At 38.5% G+C, this 17,996-nt stretch overlaps 1 protein-coding gene across 9 annotated transcripts in view; it reads right to left on the reverse strand.

The window, feature by feature from the left end:
• Positions 1-17,996, reverse strand: part of SLC22A15 (solute carrier family 22 member 15) — a 39,446-nt gene that overhangs the window by 8,001 nt on the left and 13,449 nt on the right. For 5 of the 9 annotated variants that reach the window (XR_014937576.1, XM_085524921.1, XM_085524928.1 and 2 more), the window contains exons 6-12: positions 16,810-17,025; positions 15,523-15,663; positions 14,732-14,817; positions 14,226-14,346; positions 13,266-13,338; positions 7,722-7,910; positions 5,924-6,006 (exon numbers count right to left, since the gene is read on the reverse strand). Coding sequence is in view for 6 of the 9 variants with exons in the window: in XM_085524921.1 (XP_085381047.1) it covers positions 5,924-6,006; positions 7,722-7,910; positions 13,266-13,338; positions 14,226-14,346; positions 14,732-14,817; positions 15,523-15,663; positions 16,810-17,025 (909 nt within the window). In the remaining 3 variants the exon portion in view is untranslated. Of the gene's footprint in view, positions 1-7; positions 6,007-7,721; positions 7,911-13,265; positions 13,339-14,225; positions 14,408-14,731; positions 14,818-15,522; positions 15,664-15,949; positions 16,035-16,809; positions 17,026-17,996 lie in introns of those variants that run through there. The other 4 variants (XM_015874959.3, XM_085524911.1, XR_014937592.1 and 1 more) reach the window with 4 other exon arrangements.

Below are 17,996 nucleotides of genomic sequence, written 5' to 3' on the forward strand. Positions count from 1 at the left end.
AAATAGGTTTACAGTGTTCCAAAAGAGTTTGTTTTTATTGAGAGATTTTTGTGTCAGGGGAAGAAAAGGCACAAAATAAGTTACAAAGACGTTATATGAAGTACACGTGTCAGAGGCAGTATCAGAGCTGTTACTAGACACCTAAAAGTGAGCTTTCCTCTACAAAAAAAATCTTATAATATTATATTTATTTCAAATGATCAAAACCACTCGGGAATTAACTGAGAATAAAGACCGCCAATATTAACTTTTCATTAAATTCAAACGGGCTTACCATCATCTCTCTCTATCTTGGAATAAATAACTCTACAGAATTATTATTATTTTTAAATACCTAATTTTATATTTTATAAATTAAAAACCCGATGTTCACCCTTAGTACCACCAGTGAAGCACAGTACACATGGGTAAGGCAGTATGCATAGGAAATACATTAAGAAAACAAAACAGATAAGTGCAATTACTCTGTATATTTCTACACTTGTTGCTCTGGTCCCTTGCTTAGGGTAAAGAACATCGTGAGAAGAGATGGACCCAACAACTGTTCACAGATAAGTATGGACATAACTCCATAAAAGGTCTATCGTGGAAAAGCACAGGATGCCTTAAATGTGGCTCCTCAGATCAAGTATTCTAAACAGACTTTTCATCAGTACAACTTTGAATTAACAACAGCGCACTAATACAATTAAAGAAGTACTCTGACATTTATCAGTCTGTGCTTTAATGTTGGAAGGCTCATGATGGTCAGTATTCAAGTCACCCCCCATATATATATATACATACCATCTACATACAACTTGATTCACTGCTTCAAACAAGAATCAATTCCCTGTACTGCCTCTTCTCTGTTACTCAACTCTGAGCTGACCAGGACTTTACATCTATAAGATAAAAGAGACTGTAGAAAGATTTGATTTCATGATGATGAAGGCTTAAGCAGAGAGAAGGAAGTTTACCCCTTTGGCTGCTCCTCTGGTCAAGTGGAAATCTAAGATCTGTCTTACGAAATCAGTGAGAATACAAACACGTAACCAGACACAGAATGTGGCTATAAATGTCTGCTTATATCCTCAGGAGCTTCATTTATTTGACCTAAGACAATAGTAACTCTGAAAGGGACTACAGTACCAAGTTGTGCTCATAGTAACTGTCAGCCAGAGACAGAGAGAAGACTATGCCAGCACAGGATGACAGAAGGGAGACAGGGGCAGAAGAAATGCCAAAAAAGAACTGCAGCCCAAGCAGGGGCTGAGAGGATGAGACTTTGAAAGAGATGCAGCTCTAAGGGGCACTGAATACAGTGAGGAAACCCACAGTAGAGCAGCTGAGTAAGAAACAAGGAGCAAGGAAAGACAGCTAGCATGATGTGCTGATCCCAATCTCCTGAGCTACTTGTTGCCTTACTGAAGGAACTGAGAGTAATGGGACAGGAGACCACCAAGGTGGCAATGGAAGAGTGCCCAGGTGTCCAGAGAGAAGCAGCAGTGTTTCCCCCAATTATTTTGCTCCCCCTCAATACCAACAGCAATAAATAGAAGCTCTTCAATTGGCAATAAGTTAAGTTCCCTAACTCAAAACTTCATTCCCCACAAGTTATCCCCTCAATTGAGATTAGTACAAAATTAAAGGTTACTTGTCCTTGATAACAGTGTACACAAGAGAACCCACATTCTAAAGGTGCAATAATTCTGGTCCTCCAAAAGCATTTTATGCTACTTTTAAAAAGCCTTTAAATAAAACTTTAAAAAGCACAAGTCTTCCTTCTGTTTAAATCATGGATTACTATATAAGTTAAAAAATGGAAATATTTTATATTATCTAAAACTCTATTAAATACAGAAGTGACAAAAAGCTCAACATAAGGAGGTAGTAGCTTAAAAAATGAAAGTAAAATTAGATTCAAGAAGGAAAGTAGTGCAATAAATGCATCCATATGAAAAATATATGCCCAGTTTCTACAAGACCTTCATATTTTTAACAAGAACAGATGGGAAACTGGATTATATTTTGGGGAGTGAGGTGAGTCTAGTACTGAAAAACAGTCATTTGAAGTCATACTTGACATCACAGCAACTGCAGTGAACTCTTCTACTACAAACCACTCAGCAGCTGTCAGTTCTACATTAGAAAGCTTTTAATCAGTTTGAAACAATGATTTTTTACCCCCTCAAGCTGCTATCAGAAATGTCTGTCTCCCAGGCAAGTTTCCATCATTTCACTATATTTTGTTAGAATGTGGATGTAGCAGATACTTCTTCTGGGACATCTTTAAACATCACAGATGAGTTGGTAAGCATTAACTTGCATGTAAAATAACTCTACTTTTTAAGGCCTTTTGTAATTGAAGATGGGCAGGCAGTTGTTTAAATACACTCCATTCTATAAGCTTGCTATATAAGAGAGGATCCTGACACATCATGGCCTTACTTCACTCTGCACGTGCAGATTATTTCCCTAAACCACACTTCTGATGGCATCCAGCTCCTGCAGCACAAACATTTAGGCACTTGCCCATTTGCTGGCAAAAAACCCTGCCACAATAGAGCCGATTTGCACTGAATTTTGTAGTTGTAGTAGAGAGTTAAACTACAGAAATCACTATTTAGTGATGCCTCAAACTGCACCTTTTAGACAAATCTGTGCAGTTTTTTTTACCAGATTTTATCAGTCTTTGAGAGTAAGCTTTGGCTTTTGCAACTCAGAAGCAAACAGGCTCTGCAGATTTCTCTAACTGGCAAGTAAGCCTCTTCTACAAATCTTTGTTCTTTCAGAAAACATTAAATATTTAAGTGAATTGAAGAGGGAAAGACAAGCAAATGAAGGTAACTTTCTGTCCCCTAAAGCTCTGGAGATGCTTCTAAGTACCAGTTTTGGCAGGTTGCATGGAGGAATTCCAAATGAGTGCAGCTAGAACTAGTCTTGGACCGTTGCTTTCCAGCAGAAGTGGTCTTTGGCACTTACATCATCCAGTTCTGTGATGTTACTTTACACACAGTCCCATATCAAGTTGATTGAGGAAATTAAAAAGCCTTTCATGATACAGGCACTTACAATAAATTAGAGCAGGAAAAAAATCCACTTTCCATTAGGCAACACAAGAGGTTTTTTTCCATGATGACAGGAGCTAGTAGTACCAAAATACAGCTAAGGCATTAAAAAGACATGGCATGGAAAATTTTAAGTTTGTTCACACTCCAATTCTATGCTCGGATGTCACATAAGTTTTCTCACACAGGTCTTTCCTTCACTTAATACATCTTGCAGCAAGATAGAAGCAATGAGACTCAAAATACACCTGTAAATAACTGTTCTGTTTGGTAAACAGCTGCATATAGACATTTCTGACACAGGCATTAAGTATATCAGGCCAGACTGACTTCTACCATCAAATGACAGAACTGCTGTTCATGAGCTCTTCAGACATATTTACCACCACGCTCACAAACTGCATGCACAGATGCATTGATTCAGCTATATGCCAGAGAGTGTGATTAGAGGATGCTCTAAGAGTGGGAAAGATAATCAGTACACCTTCCTTCAGCTGAAACAAAGTATTCCTATATTCCTAAAATAAAGCAGAATAACTTATCAAACAAAAATACATTTTCTTCACTCTCGCTTTTGATTTTTTACATCTATACCTACAATACAAAAGTGCATGAATGGAGAAGTCTGATTACAAGCTGAAGACTGATTAAAATTGAAGAACCACAAAAATCCAATTCAGGTTCCGCAAAGTAATTTCCCCACCTGAACTGTTACATCCTACTCTTCCTACTGAAAACCATGCAGGCACGATGTCCTGTGGCATGACTGGTGCTGCCAGTAACAGATAATGACACACAAACTATGAAGAATGGCTAACAGTTCTTGTCTGCCTCTCAGGGAAAGAAGGGAAAATAAGCAGCTAAAAAATATGCTGGATTTTGGCAGCATGCTAATAATGCCAGGCTTACCACTGTTTGCTTTCAAGTAAGCAGGCTTTATGTCTTTAGAAGTCATCAACAACAAAACCAAACCTGACACTCTTCCAACCATCCATAATTCAAAATGTGAATACAGAACTAAAAATATCTTTGAATAAATACACTCAAACATTCCAAGCTTTTACAAGTACCTTATTTAGACAAATTTTCAAGCATGTATGAGGGCCAAATATAGACAGAAAGAATATCCAGCTGGGATTAAAAGCACCCTGTTACAACAACTACACAGCAGTCTGGAAGAAAAAGTGAAGGTGCTTTGTCTGCGTGGACTGAAGTTCCCTACTCTGCTCCCAGCCAAAGCTTGAAACAAACTCAGATCAAGTGGGAGTACTGCATGCTTCAATCTGTAGCCTCTGGGCTTCCTGCTCCAACAAGAAGGGTAGTAGCATTACAGCACTACACTTGCAATGAACAAAGGTCAAGCAGCTAGCTATAACCTCCAGGTGCTGTTCAGTTTCACTTCCTTTCAGAGTAAATGAACTTCTCAGTTTAATTGGAATAAATTCAGCTGACAGCTCTTCTCTTTTTTTAATCCCATTTTCTAAACCTACTATTCACAAAAAATGGCTAACAAGGCTGACAGCTCTTTTCAGTCTCTACACAGAACTTTCTTAGTATCTTCAAGTATAAAAACCAGCAAACAACTTGTGGAAACCACTGTTAGTAAACAGTAAGCAAGTGGTTAGAGGATGAGTGTTGAATCTTCCTAAGGCCTTGCTTTTTAGTCACAACATTGCACTCGTTCATATTTTAAGATTTCATATCCTTCTAACAAAACAAAGTGTAGTGTAAACTAAAGAATGAAGTTGTCTTCCTTAACAAGGTCAAGTAATCAAGTAAACACTGGCTTAGAGAGTTTAAGAGCATTACCTAACAAAGGAATTTTAAATAGATATAAGCAGCTTTCTGACAGTAATCCTACAAAATGTAACAGCAGCCCATGGCTCTGCTTGTCACTTAAGCATGAAGTTTCTTCCACAAATAAAGATGCAGACAGTTCCATAGAAATGAGCTAACTACCCTAAAAACACACTTCATGTTACACAGTATATGATAACGACCTCACCTGTGGGCCACTCATGAAATTGTATCCTTTAACAGAGTTACTTAACCACACAGGCAGAGAAGTTGCTAAGCTTTAATATTTATGGTATGGACAAGCGAAGACAGAGTAAAAGTAGGCAAAGCTACAAAGAGCAGTTCTGAGATGTGGGAAACGTGGCAGGTCTATGTGTAAGGCAGCCCAAGAGAATGTTTGGTGATAGAGGAGAAAGAAATCAGCAACATCCTCTATATCTACAGATGTTATGGACTCTTCCCAGCCTTTCATCATCACAAAGTTCATGGATAGGTCATGAACAGATCAGCCGTACCCTGCAATTCTACAAAGGCATCCACATGCTGAAGGAGAAAAACCTTGTGTTCATAGTTGCCTGTCCCCCACTCAATATGTAAAGTCATTTCAACATACAATTTCATAAGTTTGTACCTCCTGGGGTAGCACACAAAACATTGTGTGACCACTTTCACTCCACAGAAATAAAAAAAGTGAACATTTTCAAGTTTAGGATGAGTCAAAACCAACCAGCCTGAAAACAGAAATGTGTGCACTGATGCTCAGCACAAATAGTTGATAATTTCCTATGTTTCAGAAATGCATCATCCTTCCCTTGCTATCATTCAGATGCAGTCTGCGCATTCTCACCCATTCCTACCCATAGGTATTTGAATGGCTGTCTTGCATGAAAAGAATCGGTGGTGTAACTAATGTTAACAGTATTTAAAGTCCCTTCCTACTCAGGAAAGACACAGGCACTTGCCCAATTACATTCCCTGATAGGTGGTTTCCAGTACTCTCATCTCAGAGCTGGACTGACTGGACAAGTAAGAAAAAAAACATAAGAGAACAAGTCTGTGTTTCTTCTTTTCATTACTTGATCATATGAGTCTCTTCATCAGCATCATAAAACTCCTCATCTTCACTTCCACTTCCTGTAGAATTGTCCTTGTCTCCAGACTAGAAAGAAAAATGAAGTAATTGGTTAACATAGAAGCCATCAAATAAATCTCAAAATATGTGAGCACAAAGCTCTATAGCTCTATCAGAAGGCTGGTAGAAAAAAGACAAGTCAAATCACTATTAACACTTTGTGAATCTAGATTTGTTTGTGCTCTTGAATCTTCAACATCTCAACAGTTAAATTTAAAAAGATCCTTCTCTGGTACTAAACAAAGGTGTTATGGAAAAAGAAAAACATTGTGAGTTTGTATGTGCAGAAAATAAACTCTCTGACACAGGCATATCTAATCCATCTGGAGTCCTTTCAATAGCGTAATTCATATCACATACCCAAACTAAAATCAACTATTATAGTTAATTGATATTTATTTTCCCAGTACGGCATTTTTCCACTGAACCAGTATGGACTATCCAAGTAACAATTAGTGCATTGCTAGTATATTCCATCTAGTTTAAATGAGCATTTCAGATTTTTTCCAGTATTCTTACGTCTATTCTAAGACTTGTGCCTGACAAATCATATGCAAAGCAGGGTGAGAAAGAAGGTGAAAAACAGAAATGGAAATCATAGTCCTGACTGACAGAACCACACAAGCAAAATCTGTAGCTTTAGATCTGTCTTCAGCGGAGTTTTGCTACGGCAATGTGTGTAACTGCAAAAGAATTTCAAACAGTTTGAGGACTAGAAACTGTCAGAAAATATAAAGGGAATCATGTTATGCTTTTTTATTTCTAAAATTAAGGAAAATCAGACTATCGCTGGATGCCACCCAACTTGAATATCACATTTGTGTATGTTAACAGGGACAAAACCTCCACTCTGGGCATCTAGAATACATCCTATCCTTGAAGTGGTACAAAAGGACAATGGATTCCACAGGGGAAATTCAGGGTATGCCAAATAAACTCTATAGCTTTCTTACAGCAGCTTCACAGACCTCTTGGTGGCCTTGTCAAATAGGGTTAATGTTTAGCAGCTTTCCATTTTATTGGCACTTTGCATAGAATTATATATATAAATGATGATAAATGATCTTGTTCAGGTTGGGATTTGTAGAAGGCCTGAAGAAACGCAAGGACAGAAAACTTAAACTCAAGAAGACTGATGAACGTGAATCCAGTGCACGCATATTTACAAATGTACATATATCACCCCCAAATGATGATACTGACATTATTAGTCTGCAAGGGCAAAAATGATGACTTTCCCCTCCTCTGAATTACAACAACTATACTGCTTGTTAGAATCACTTTCTGTTAGTAAGCCATCTAATTACATCAATGATGAGGTAATTACCAAAATAACAGCTGGTACAAATTTGACATAAACACATACAATAGACTTGTTTTGCCAGCAAGAATTTTCCTTAACATCTAAGACTTCTCAGAGACTTCAGTGGCCAGCCGTGTATGAAGCATACCACAGCAATCCATCTTAGAGATTAGAGAGACACACAGACATCACCAAGTTCTTTATCCCCCCCAAAAAAAGACTGTAAGCTTTTGGCCCTAAAAGGATATTTTAACCCAGTCATGTTTCAGCCTGCATTTCCATGGAAGAATTCAGATGGGATGGTAAGGTTACTAACTATCTTCTGCATCTCCTTAGGACCTATTCTCCACAGGCCAAAAATCACTATCCTAGAGAATTTAGGGTGGGTTATGCAAGCTGAAAGTTGAAATGCAAGGGAAAACAATTAATAATAAAATACCTGTGAACCATCTAGGGTTTGCAATGACATGGCTTCATCCCCCAGTCTCCAGTATGAGCATATCTGTAGGTCTGAAATAGTTTCTAGCAGAGGGCTGTTCAAGGTTTCAGGCAACAATAAACTTAAGAGCCCAGACAATAAACCAGCTGCTCCAAATACAATATAAGGCAGAGACCACTGTACAGATTTCTAGAAATAAGAACAGAGAGAGTGATTGGTAGAAAGTAGATTGGTTCCATTTTGTGCATGCTGCACACTCAGTTAACCTTTACAATCATTCAATCATTCCATGTGGCAACTTTCAGGAATATAACAAATTCATACCTTTGAAACTTTTAATCTCATATTCCACTTACAAAATCTGCATGTTAGCCATCAATATGCCCTTACTGCAATAAAAAACAAGAAACAAGAGCTAATGATATCCTGGATTGTGAACATGTTCTACTCAGCACTGGTGAGGCAATGCCTGGAATTCTGTACCCAGTTCTGGGCTGTCTAGTACAAGAGACATGGACATACTAGAGAGAATCCAACAAAGAGACACAAGGGTGATAATGGGACTGGAGCAACTCACATATAAGAGAAGGAAAGGCTGAGCCAGCTGGATCCATTCAGGTTAGAGAAGGCACAGGAGGATCTTGTCAACACATAAGGGCTATTCCAAAAGTAATACCTCCTATTTTATTATGTTGGCCCATAATATCAGAAGTGGATGCTGATGGTATGGCAATAGAAGTTGAACCTTCCTGCCAGTATTCTGTTACATTTTGTTGCCACGTGGCAGCTGGCAGCAGAGGGGCAGTCTGACAAAGTGGTGGATGAAGAAAAGGGGTGTCACTGAATTCTTCCATGTAGGAAAAAAAGACACCCATTAACATTCACCAACACTTGATGAGCATTTACGGAGATCAAGCAGTAGATGTGAGCACAATGATGCAGTGAGTGTTGCATTTCAGCAGTGGCAACAGCGATGTTAAAGACAAACCACATTGCAGATAGTCATACACAGCTGTCACACCACAAAAATGAGAGCATCTCAATTGACTCATCTGCATGAATTTGCAGATTACAACCAGAGATCAACATACACAGCTGAATATTGTTGCGCTGGAAACAATGGCAGCAACAATGGAATACTGCAAGGTTTGTGTCTGGTTGGTCCCATGAATGCTCATGCAAGAACAGAATGAATACCAGATGTAAGTTTGTCAGGACCTACTGAACAAATATGAGGCTGAAAGTGATGGCTTCCTGGACTGTATCGTAACTGGTAACAAGATGTGGTATCACCACTACGAGTCAGAATCAAAATGGGAATCCATGGAGTGGCAACATGTGAATTTCCCCATTAAGGGGATATGCAATCTGCAAGTAAAGTGATATGCACTGTCTTTCAGAATAGGAAAGGGATGATTCTCCAGGATCTCCTGGAACCTAGATAAAACTCTGACTGCTACATTGCAATGCTGACTAAACTGAAGGCTCAGACTTCCAGGGTCAGGGCAGAGAAGGCAGCCTTTCTTTTGCAACACAATAAAACCAGGCCCCATAACAGTTTGATGATCACAGAACACATTGCCAGTCTTGGCTGTACTGTCCTACCATGCCCACCCCATAGTCCAGATTTGGCACCTTATGACTCCATCGTATTGGGCCAATGAAAGATGGCAACATTTTCCTATCACTGACACAGCAGCTGTGAAATAGTGGGTCACCTTCTGCTGGTGCAGATTTTTCACAAACACAGCATGCAGACTCTTGTTCATTGCTGGCAAAAATGCACAGCTAATGGTGGTGACTATGGTAAAAACCAGTAAAATCTCTAACCTTGAGGATAATCCAAAGCTGTCCAGACACAATCCTAGGCAAGTGGCTCTTGGTGATTCTGATTGTGCCAAGGGCTAGGAGGTGGAACAGATGGACCAGATGGCTTCTAGAGATCCCTTCCAACCTTAACCATTCTATGCTTTACTTTTACTGTAAAAATTACCAATGCTATTCTTTCTTAGCAGTACTGTTAACTGTGTCTGTTGTGATTTAACCCCAGTAAGGAGCTAAGTACCACAGCTGCTTGCTCACTCTTCCCAGGTGGGATGGGGAGAGAATCAGAATAGTAAAATCATGAGAACACGCATTTAGCAGTTTCCAGGAAAGCAGAGGTTAACACATGCAGCGGTTTCTTGGGAATACACACACCATCACTCCAAATGGCCCTTCACCTTCCTCCCTTACTCCAGCTTTTATTGCTGAGCACCATGTTATACAGTATTGGATATCCCTCTGGTCCATTTGGGCCAGCTGTCCTGGTTCTGTCCCCTCCCAGTTCTTTGTGCACCCCAAGTCCTGTTGCTAGCAGGGCAGCATGAAAAGCTGAAAGTCCACGACTATGTAAGCAGTGCTCTGTAGCAACTAAAACATTAGTATTAACACCACCATTTTCATCTGGAATCTAAAGTACAGAGTCGTGGAAACCTGTATGAATAAAATTACCTCTAACACAGACATAACCATGACAGCTTCTTTCAGAATGGACTTTAAAAGAAATGCTAGCTGAATTTCTACTCAGTTCTTGTCCATAATATGTTCTTTTTAATAAAATGTTACGTCGCTTTGGAGTAGACAGATATATCACACAAAGACATGCTTGCTGGAAGAAATCTCTAGATATAATCCAGCCCAACCACCAACTCAAAGCAGGGCTACAGCCAACACTAGACCATGTCAACATAGCATTGTATAGCCATTGAAAAAGTCCAAGGACAGAGATTTCTTCCCTCTGAGAGGACCACTTCGGGGCTATATTAAGCTTTTCAGACAAAATAAAACAAAAACAAACAAACAAAAGGTTTCCTATGCTTCTTGTTTGTAACCTTCAAATAACAACTTGTGGCCACTAACACTTGCTGAACTATTTTACATAACTGGAAGTTTGTCTCAGGCCAAATAAACAGAACTCCTTCAGCTTTCACCTGAAACTATATGTTCTTAGGCTCCTCATCATCCCTGTTGCCTTGTTCTGGACCCTCTCCACATTTTTGCCACATCCTTCTAGAACTGAGGGACCACAAACTTGATCTGCAGATCATGCACTGATGTGGGCATGATACAGCTCAGTGTGACGCTTGCCTGTTCTCAATGAGGACACTGCTAGCTGTTGTTTGACTTGTCATACAATTGCATTCCTCGAGTCTCTTCCAACAAAGCTGCTACTCAGTTGATCAGCCTATACAAGCCCTGTGATTAGACCTAACCAGAAAGAGAATTTTACTCTTGCTGGCCTTCATGGGGCTCTTGTTAGTCCAAAAGGTCCCTCTGGAATCAAGCTTTATCATTTGTTGTGTTAAATACTCCTTTGCCTTTCCCACAAACACAATAAGGATGGTCCGTGCACCATTCAAACCCACCCAATATTCCTTCAAACAGAAATGCTGTGGGACAGTGCCAAAACACTTTCCTCTTCTCCTCCCTTTCTTTATCCACATTATGTTCTGTGATGGAATGGCTGACTATTGAACTGGCTGAGAATTAACTTTCCTTAGTAAATTTGTGCTAACTGTTCCTGATTACCTTCTTGGCCTTCTCATGCTTGGAAACAGACTCTGTAAGGTCATGCCCTTGATCTTCCCAGGGTCTGAGTTTGAGCTGATCAGCAGGTAACTGCCTGGATCCACTTTCTGATCCATCTTAAAGACATACACAGTATTAGCATTTTCCCCCCCAGTTATCAGTGACCTCCATCCACTACAATGAGATTTCAGACACTTGCCTCACTAGCATAGCCAGCTCTTTCACCACCACTTGGGAAATCATATCCCATGTACTGGAAAGCTTTCAGTTTCTTTCAGGGTTCATGAAGCTACTGCTCCTCCACTGCTGCCTGACCCTCTGCTTCCTAAACTGTGCTGATATGCACAAAGGCTTGGGGTCAGGCTTTGCCTGTGAAGACTAAAGCAAGTGTTAAGTATTTCATCTTATTCCATCTCATCCACAAATAGGCTATCTACTCCATTCAACAAAGAGCTGAACACTATCTACGTGTCCTTTTACTGACAGAATCTGTATTTACGCTCCTTTCTAGTTTCTAGTTTCAACTAGCTTTGGCCTTCCTGCCATCACCCCCAACATGCTGACAGATTACCTTGAATGTCTGTCCCTCTTCACATGCCTTATTAAAAGCAGAACTACACTTTGTACAGCTGAGTGCAAAAATATGAGTCATCTTCAACAAAGCTCAAAAATGTATATATGTACTTTCACATGAATACTGGAGAATACTTATTTAAAAAAAAATACAGGAGTATAGCACAGTTTTAAAAACTCACTTTCCATAGAGAAAAAGCAATTCTAAATTGAAAAAAAGAATAGGCTATGATTACATACAAGAGAACATTTCATCTCTTAGCTCAGCAATTAACTTTTCTCCATTGCAACCCTTTGTGTAATATACCCAGAAAAAGCTACTGAAAAATTCATTGGAATTTCTTAAATTATTTGAATGTAAGCCTTAATTCTCCCCACAAATCAATGCTCATTTCTTCTTTAAACAGAGCTATTTTGACTTTCATCGGACCCATTCAAAACATGGTGATTCAATATTTGTCTCTTTCAGTGCCAAATGTCCACTATATACAACATAATGGATGCCCACACTGCTACATAAAAGCAGCCTATTAAATTTGCCTGGGAGATCTGTACCAACTTTGGCTTTCCCTGTTGTTGCCCTGAAGATGCTCTCACCTACCTTATGTTTTATTCTACAGAACAAAAAGCCCAGTGTGCTTCTACCCACCTTCTGCATGCCACAGTAAGATGGCAGATGACACTAAGAAAACTTATTACAGATGAAATCCGTGTCATGTTAAAGGAATACTCACTTGACTTCACCAATTTGTATCAGTAAAGAACCCTGCACTCTAATTTACCTACAAACACACATGCTTATAAACATAAGGGAAAGTAATAGTACCATCTTCATGTTTGTTTCTTGAGAATTTCTCTTTGCCTTGACAGGCTGCTGTCAAATTTGTGCTCAGAAGCTTAAAGGTAACTCAGGGTCTCTAAACAGCATCTGCATTCATTGAAATATAAACCATTTACTGACAATTATAATACACAGGTTCAGTGAAGTGCAGCAACAATAACATGAATTTCTTCTCAAAAATATGAGTTCCTGAGAAGGGCACTGAGTTCTCATGCTTTATCAGCTCAATGCAGTAAATCTTTTAAATACATTTTTAGTTATTGCTGGCTTATGATTTAAATTTGGGAGCATCAATTTGTTCTTTTCAAATGACAATATTGCTGAAATTCAAGGGCTAAATTCCAAAATCCTAAAGTATCTTCTGAGCTAAACACTGGAATTTTTCTGTCTTATTACAGATTATATCCTAATGCCTTTAGCCTATCATAATGCTGTCAAGTCACCTAGTTTTCAGATTATTTTATATACACAGTTTGCACAAATATTCCCACTTCTGCAAGCTTCTGAATCATCAGAACTGCAGAACAAAAATGTACGTAAAATAGTGAATTCAGACAAACCAATGAAGGGACAAAAGGAGCAATGATTCCACCAACACGGGAAAACATGGAGCAGGCACCCATTCCAACATTCCTAAGAAGAAACCAAAAATCATTAATTAGTCACATTTGCACAGGAAAAACTAGGAATTTAAAGTGCAAGAAGCTGCAAGTGCAGGAAAGGGTTTTTAACAGAGCAACAAAAAAGTCACACACATGATTCTGGCCATATCAACTAGCAACAAAAAGTGAAATCTAAACAAAAACACCTGAAAAAAGGAATTAAATCATATCCCTTTGTACTCTGAGAAAAGCACAAATCCACTGCACGTTCAGAATTCTAACATATGCTTACATTTAAGACAACAACAACCAAAAAGAAAAGTGTGATTTCAGTCATTGTATCTCATCTCTTCCTGAAACTTTGGCTGAATTCCTGTATCCATATTAGCAGATTCACCCACACAGGAGAACAACTGTACAGGATAGTTTCAATGATGTCTAGCCATTAACAGTGATACCTGGCCAACAAACACATCTATTAAAAATTGCACCTGTATTATAGATGCCTTTATCTACTCAGTTACCACAATCACAGGACACTTATACCTTTGAAGCACCAAATTACTCTCACAAAGCTTACATACTGGTTGCATCCTTAACATCGCTGGTTAAGGAAGCACAAATATCTACAGTTATCTCATTAGTGGAGAGAGGGTTCTGAGAACACTAAGCATCCAAAAGGACTGTTTTACTATGGAGAATACAGTTACTCCAAAGAGAACACTGCACATTTGAGGGAGATGGAGGTGAGGATAAGAGAAAAGAAGAAAGTTTAATACATACAAGACCACACAGATAATCATTGTATGTTAAGTGAAAATCTCAAATGAAATGTAATAATTAATAGAAAAAGAGAATTAAAAGGTGATCAGGGAGAAGAACCAGAAAAATGAAGATTTTAAAATTAACTTGCATTACCTGATCACTGTGGGATAAAGTTCTGATGTGTAGATGTAGACAATGTTAAATGCAGCACTGATTGTCAGTTTTCCCAGCAAAGAAAGTGAGCGACTGTTCACCACTGCAAAAACTCCAGTATCTGATAGAGAAAATGTGTCACTTAGGCTCTTCTGGCATCAGCCTTTCATTTGAAGAGATACCTACAAGTTGCATGTGTATTTATACTGACAGCTCATTTGGATAATGGAGATATCCCAGAAAACATCATTTTTTAGAATTACTTCAGAAACTCTGGAAAGGAGTGACTGACGTGATTGAAGTGGAAGTGTAGGACAGAATCCAAAGATGAGTTCAAACCCACATTTTCTCTAACAAGCTTTTCTTAAGATCCTAGGGAAATTGCTACTTATGGCCTAGTTTTAAAGTACAAGCCTAGTGCACTGACAACCAAAAGCTTTTGGGCTGCTGGATGGCAAGTTTTGCAACTTCTATTAAGTATTTCAGAAACAAAATGAAACATTTACCTTTCTTTTTAGGAAGAAACATGACAATAAGACAAGCCAGTCCTCCCAGGAACAGAAATGCACTCAGCGTTCTCTTTCGACCAGACCTGATGTCCAAAAAAAGGATAACTGATGAAGCTTCTAAATTCACCTTGTCTCTATTCACAGAAATATCAAATGCCATCTCCACAAAACTTTCCTGCACTGCATTAAAAGATTTCTGCTGCTCTCAACAAAACGAGCACTGAGAAGTCTTTGTGCTTTAGCTGACGATCTCAAGGATTTTTATTTCCTTCCTACAGTGTGCATGTGTGTAAAGCTTCTCAAGAGACATTTAGAAAAGAGATTGGGAAGCGAACGGCATCTTTGACCTAATAGTTATAATGGGAGTTACAGGACAGGTGGGAAGAATGCCATCTTGTGTCAGGATGGAGTCAGCACAGCTAGTTCTACTGACGAACATCCTTACTTTTAAGCCATATTAGAACGTGCTACTGAGCAAAAACTTAAACCTTATCAGAGGTGAAGATCTACCAGCAGCACTTTCAAATAAAAAAGCATTTCCCAAGAGAATATAATGAACCGGAAATATCAAAGCAGAAAATTCTATACAATGCCTATGGACTAGGAGATAGAATTTGAAAGAAACTTGTATTTTATAATTTTAAAAAAAAAAAAAAAAAGGAAAAGAAATAAAAAGAAAAAAAGAAAGAAAAAGGAAAAAAAAAGAAAAAAAAAAAAGAAAAAAAAGAAAAAGAAGAAGGAAAAAAAAGAAGAAAAAATGTTAAACATTAATAGAATTTCATACTTACCATTTTTGGTTAATCAAGTAAATACAGATTGGGTATGCTGGGATTTCTATCAACCCTGATAGGGCTAAATTGGCATAAATGTTTCCACCTAAGTCACCCACATTAAGGGTAAGACCGTAATAAACCAAGCTGCACACAAACCTGTAAAAGATGGGGGGGGGGAGGGGGAAAAGAGTAAAATCAGAGCTGCAACTTTGCTGGCCATATCAAAGCAGGCATTCAAGGCCAGGCTGGATGTGGCTTTGAGCAGCCTGGTCTGGTGGTTGGTGATCATGCACATAGCAGGGGGGTTGAAACTAGATGAACTTTGAGGTCCTTTTCAACCCAGGCCATTCTATGACTCTACGATCTGTCACAACGTATTATAACAGAGTTAAGAGCTAAATTACATATAGTGTTTTAGATAGTAGGCCCAAAATTGTTCTACCTTCCTCTACTTTCTACATTCTAGTCCAGTTCTATCAATTTCCAGGTGCTGATTTTCGCTTTTCTTTTGTTACCCTGAATGAACTCTGTAGAGAGAACAAAGGAACATGTCGCCAATTCATTCTGCAGTAAATCAACAAGGCAATTTCCTAACTCTCATTTACAGAACAGAAAACCAACTGTTCTGCACTAAATATTTGGAAAAGCAACAGAAGTACAAACTGATGCTGTCGGCTGAAAAATAATGTAATTTGTTTTTTTCTTAATACCTCTTCCCCAGAAACGTGCATTATAAAAGCAAATGGATGGACAGAACAAAATAGGTATTTTTGGATAATTAAGTTTTTGCTAGTGACTAGATGTAGTGCCACAGGTTCCTGCTCCATACTACAGCAACTGCTAGCGCTGGTAACCTCAGGTAGCACTTTCTTTTTAAGAAATACTCACACTCATTAAACAAGGTAGGGCACCAACCTACTAAAGTGCTCCTGACACACAAAACACAAGGAGAAATCCAAGTGATAGAAAGTATGCATGCATAGCATGGGACCAAAGAGATTAACAGCATAACTAATCTCAGCAGCCTTAGAGGGTCAGGAGGGAATATACAGCTCTCAACTACTCTATGCCTCAAAAAGCACAAGTGAAATGCAAAGATAAAATATCTCAGAACTAAATTGTAAAAATGGCTTAACATTAGAAATACACTAAGGAAATACTATAATAAGGATCCTTTTCCTGTACAGCATCCTGAAAAATAAAGGCTGAGATGTACAACATGCAGAAATAGCCGATTCTCAGCAACACGTTCCCTCTAAGAGTTAAAGCAACACAGCTGGGCCTACAAAGTATTTCAAGTACCAGGTGAACATCATGATTAAGGTGCGTCCCAAGAGAACCCTGTATCGGAAGAGGTCCAAGAAACTGCCAGCTTCTCTGGGGCTCCTCTCAGCAGGGAGTTTTAATGAAAAAGTGTACTTCTGCTTGCGGTTCTTCTTTGCAATGAGGTAGAGGGCATCTTCTGCTTCACTCAGCCGGCCTTGTGAATAGAGCCAGCGGGGGGACTCTGGAATAAATCTGTAACACATAAACACACACATTTTTTAATTTACATATAGAAATTATATATATTGCAGAGACAGCTTGAGGGCTTTTCTATTCTACAGTGCTGGGCTTGCCTATGGAAATAAGGCTGAAATATGTTTCAGCGTAAGACTTCTCAAACAACCCTTCAGGTATAGAACGCATTTACTGAAACAGACAAAGTATGTTGGAAGTAAAGGGAAAATGATTCCTGTGTAATTTAAGTAACAAAAAAAAAATCTGTACATATACATACACAACAGTATAAATTATAACATCATTAGGATTTTTCTTAGAGGAGATAAGAATCAAAGATGCTCTATGTTACTAAAAGTAAAATGTTTTCACAATGTTTACTAACTGTCTTCTGTTCCTCACATTCTAACATTTTCCCTCTTTATAATTAATAATTATAATAATTCTTATAATTCTCTCTTGTAGATAGCAAGGCTCTACAAAAATCATCCTCTCGCACTTCATATCCAGCATTCACTTAATAGGTCTGTAACTGCAATACATCCTAGAAAGCAGATAAATTATTTTCCGATTCCCAGAACTAAATTAAACTTCTGCACAAAGTCTTAAAGTGGTTCAGGCAGAGAGCTGAATTGACATTTTTTTCCTGGAGCAAGTGTTTCAAGAAAGTTAAAATAAATAGCAAAAAGCCACAAATATCATTGTTTTAAGCTTGGAAACATTACGAATGTCAAATATACTTTTCACCTCATAAACAGCCTTTAATATCTTGAGTTACAGTGCATCCTTTGAAAGGCTGTTCTGACTGTCTAGCAAGAAGTTAGTTATCAAAGTTAAACAGATATTAGAAGGAAAAAGCCTTAAGCTTGAACTGCAGCTAAACTTCATTTCTTACCAGTTGCTGAGTTTCTGTTGAGAAAGAAAGGTATAAGAAAGGAAGAAAACACTGCACCACATACCTTTCAGTGCTGAACTCCACAAACAAAAAT

This window comes from Coturnix japonica, chromosome 1 (assembly GCF_054131305.1).
Source record: "Coturnix japonica strain WE chromosome 1, WE-NBRP24, whole genome shotgun sequence".
Classification (NCBI taxonomy): Eukaryota; Metazoa; Chordata; class Aves; order Galliformes; family Phasianidae; genus Coturnix; species Coturnix japonica.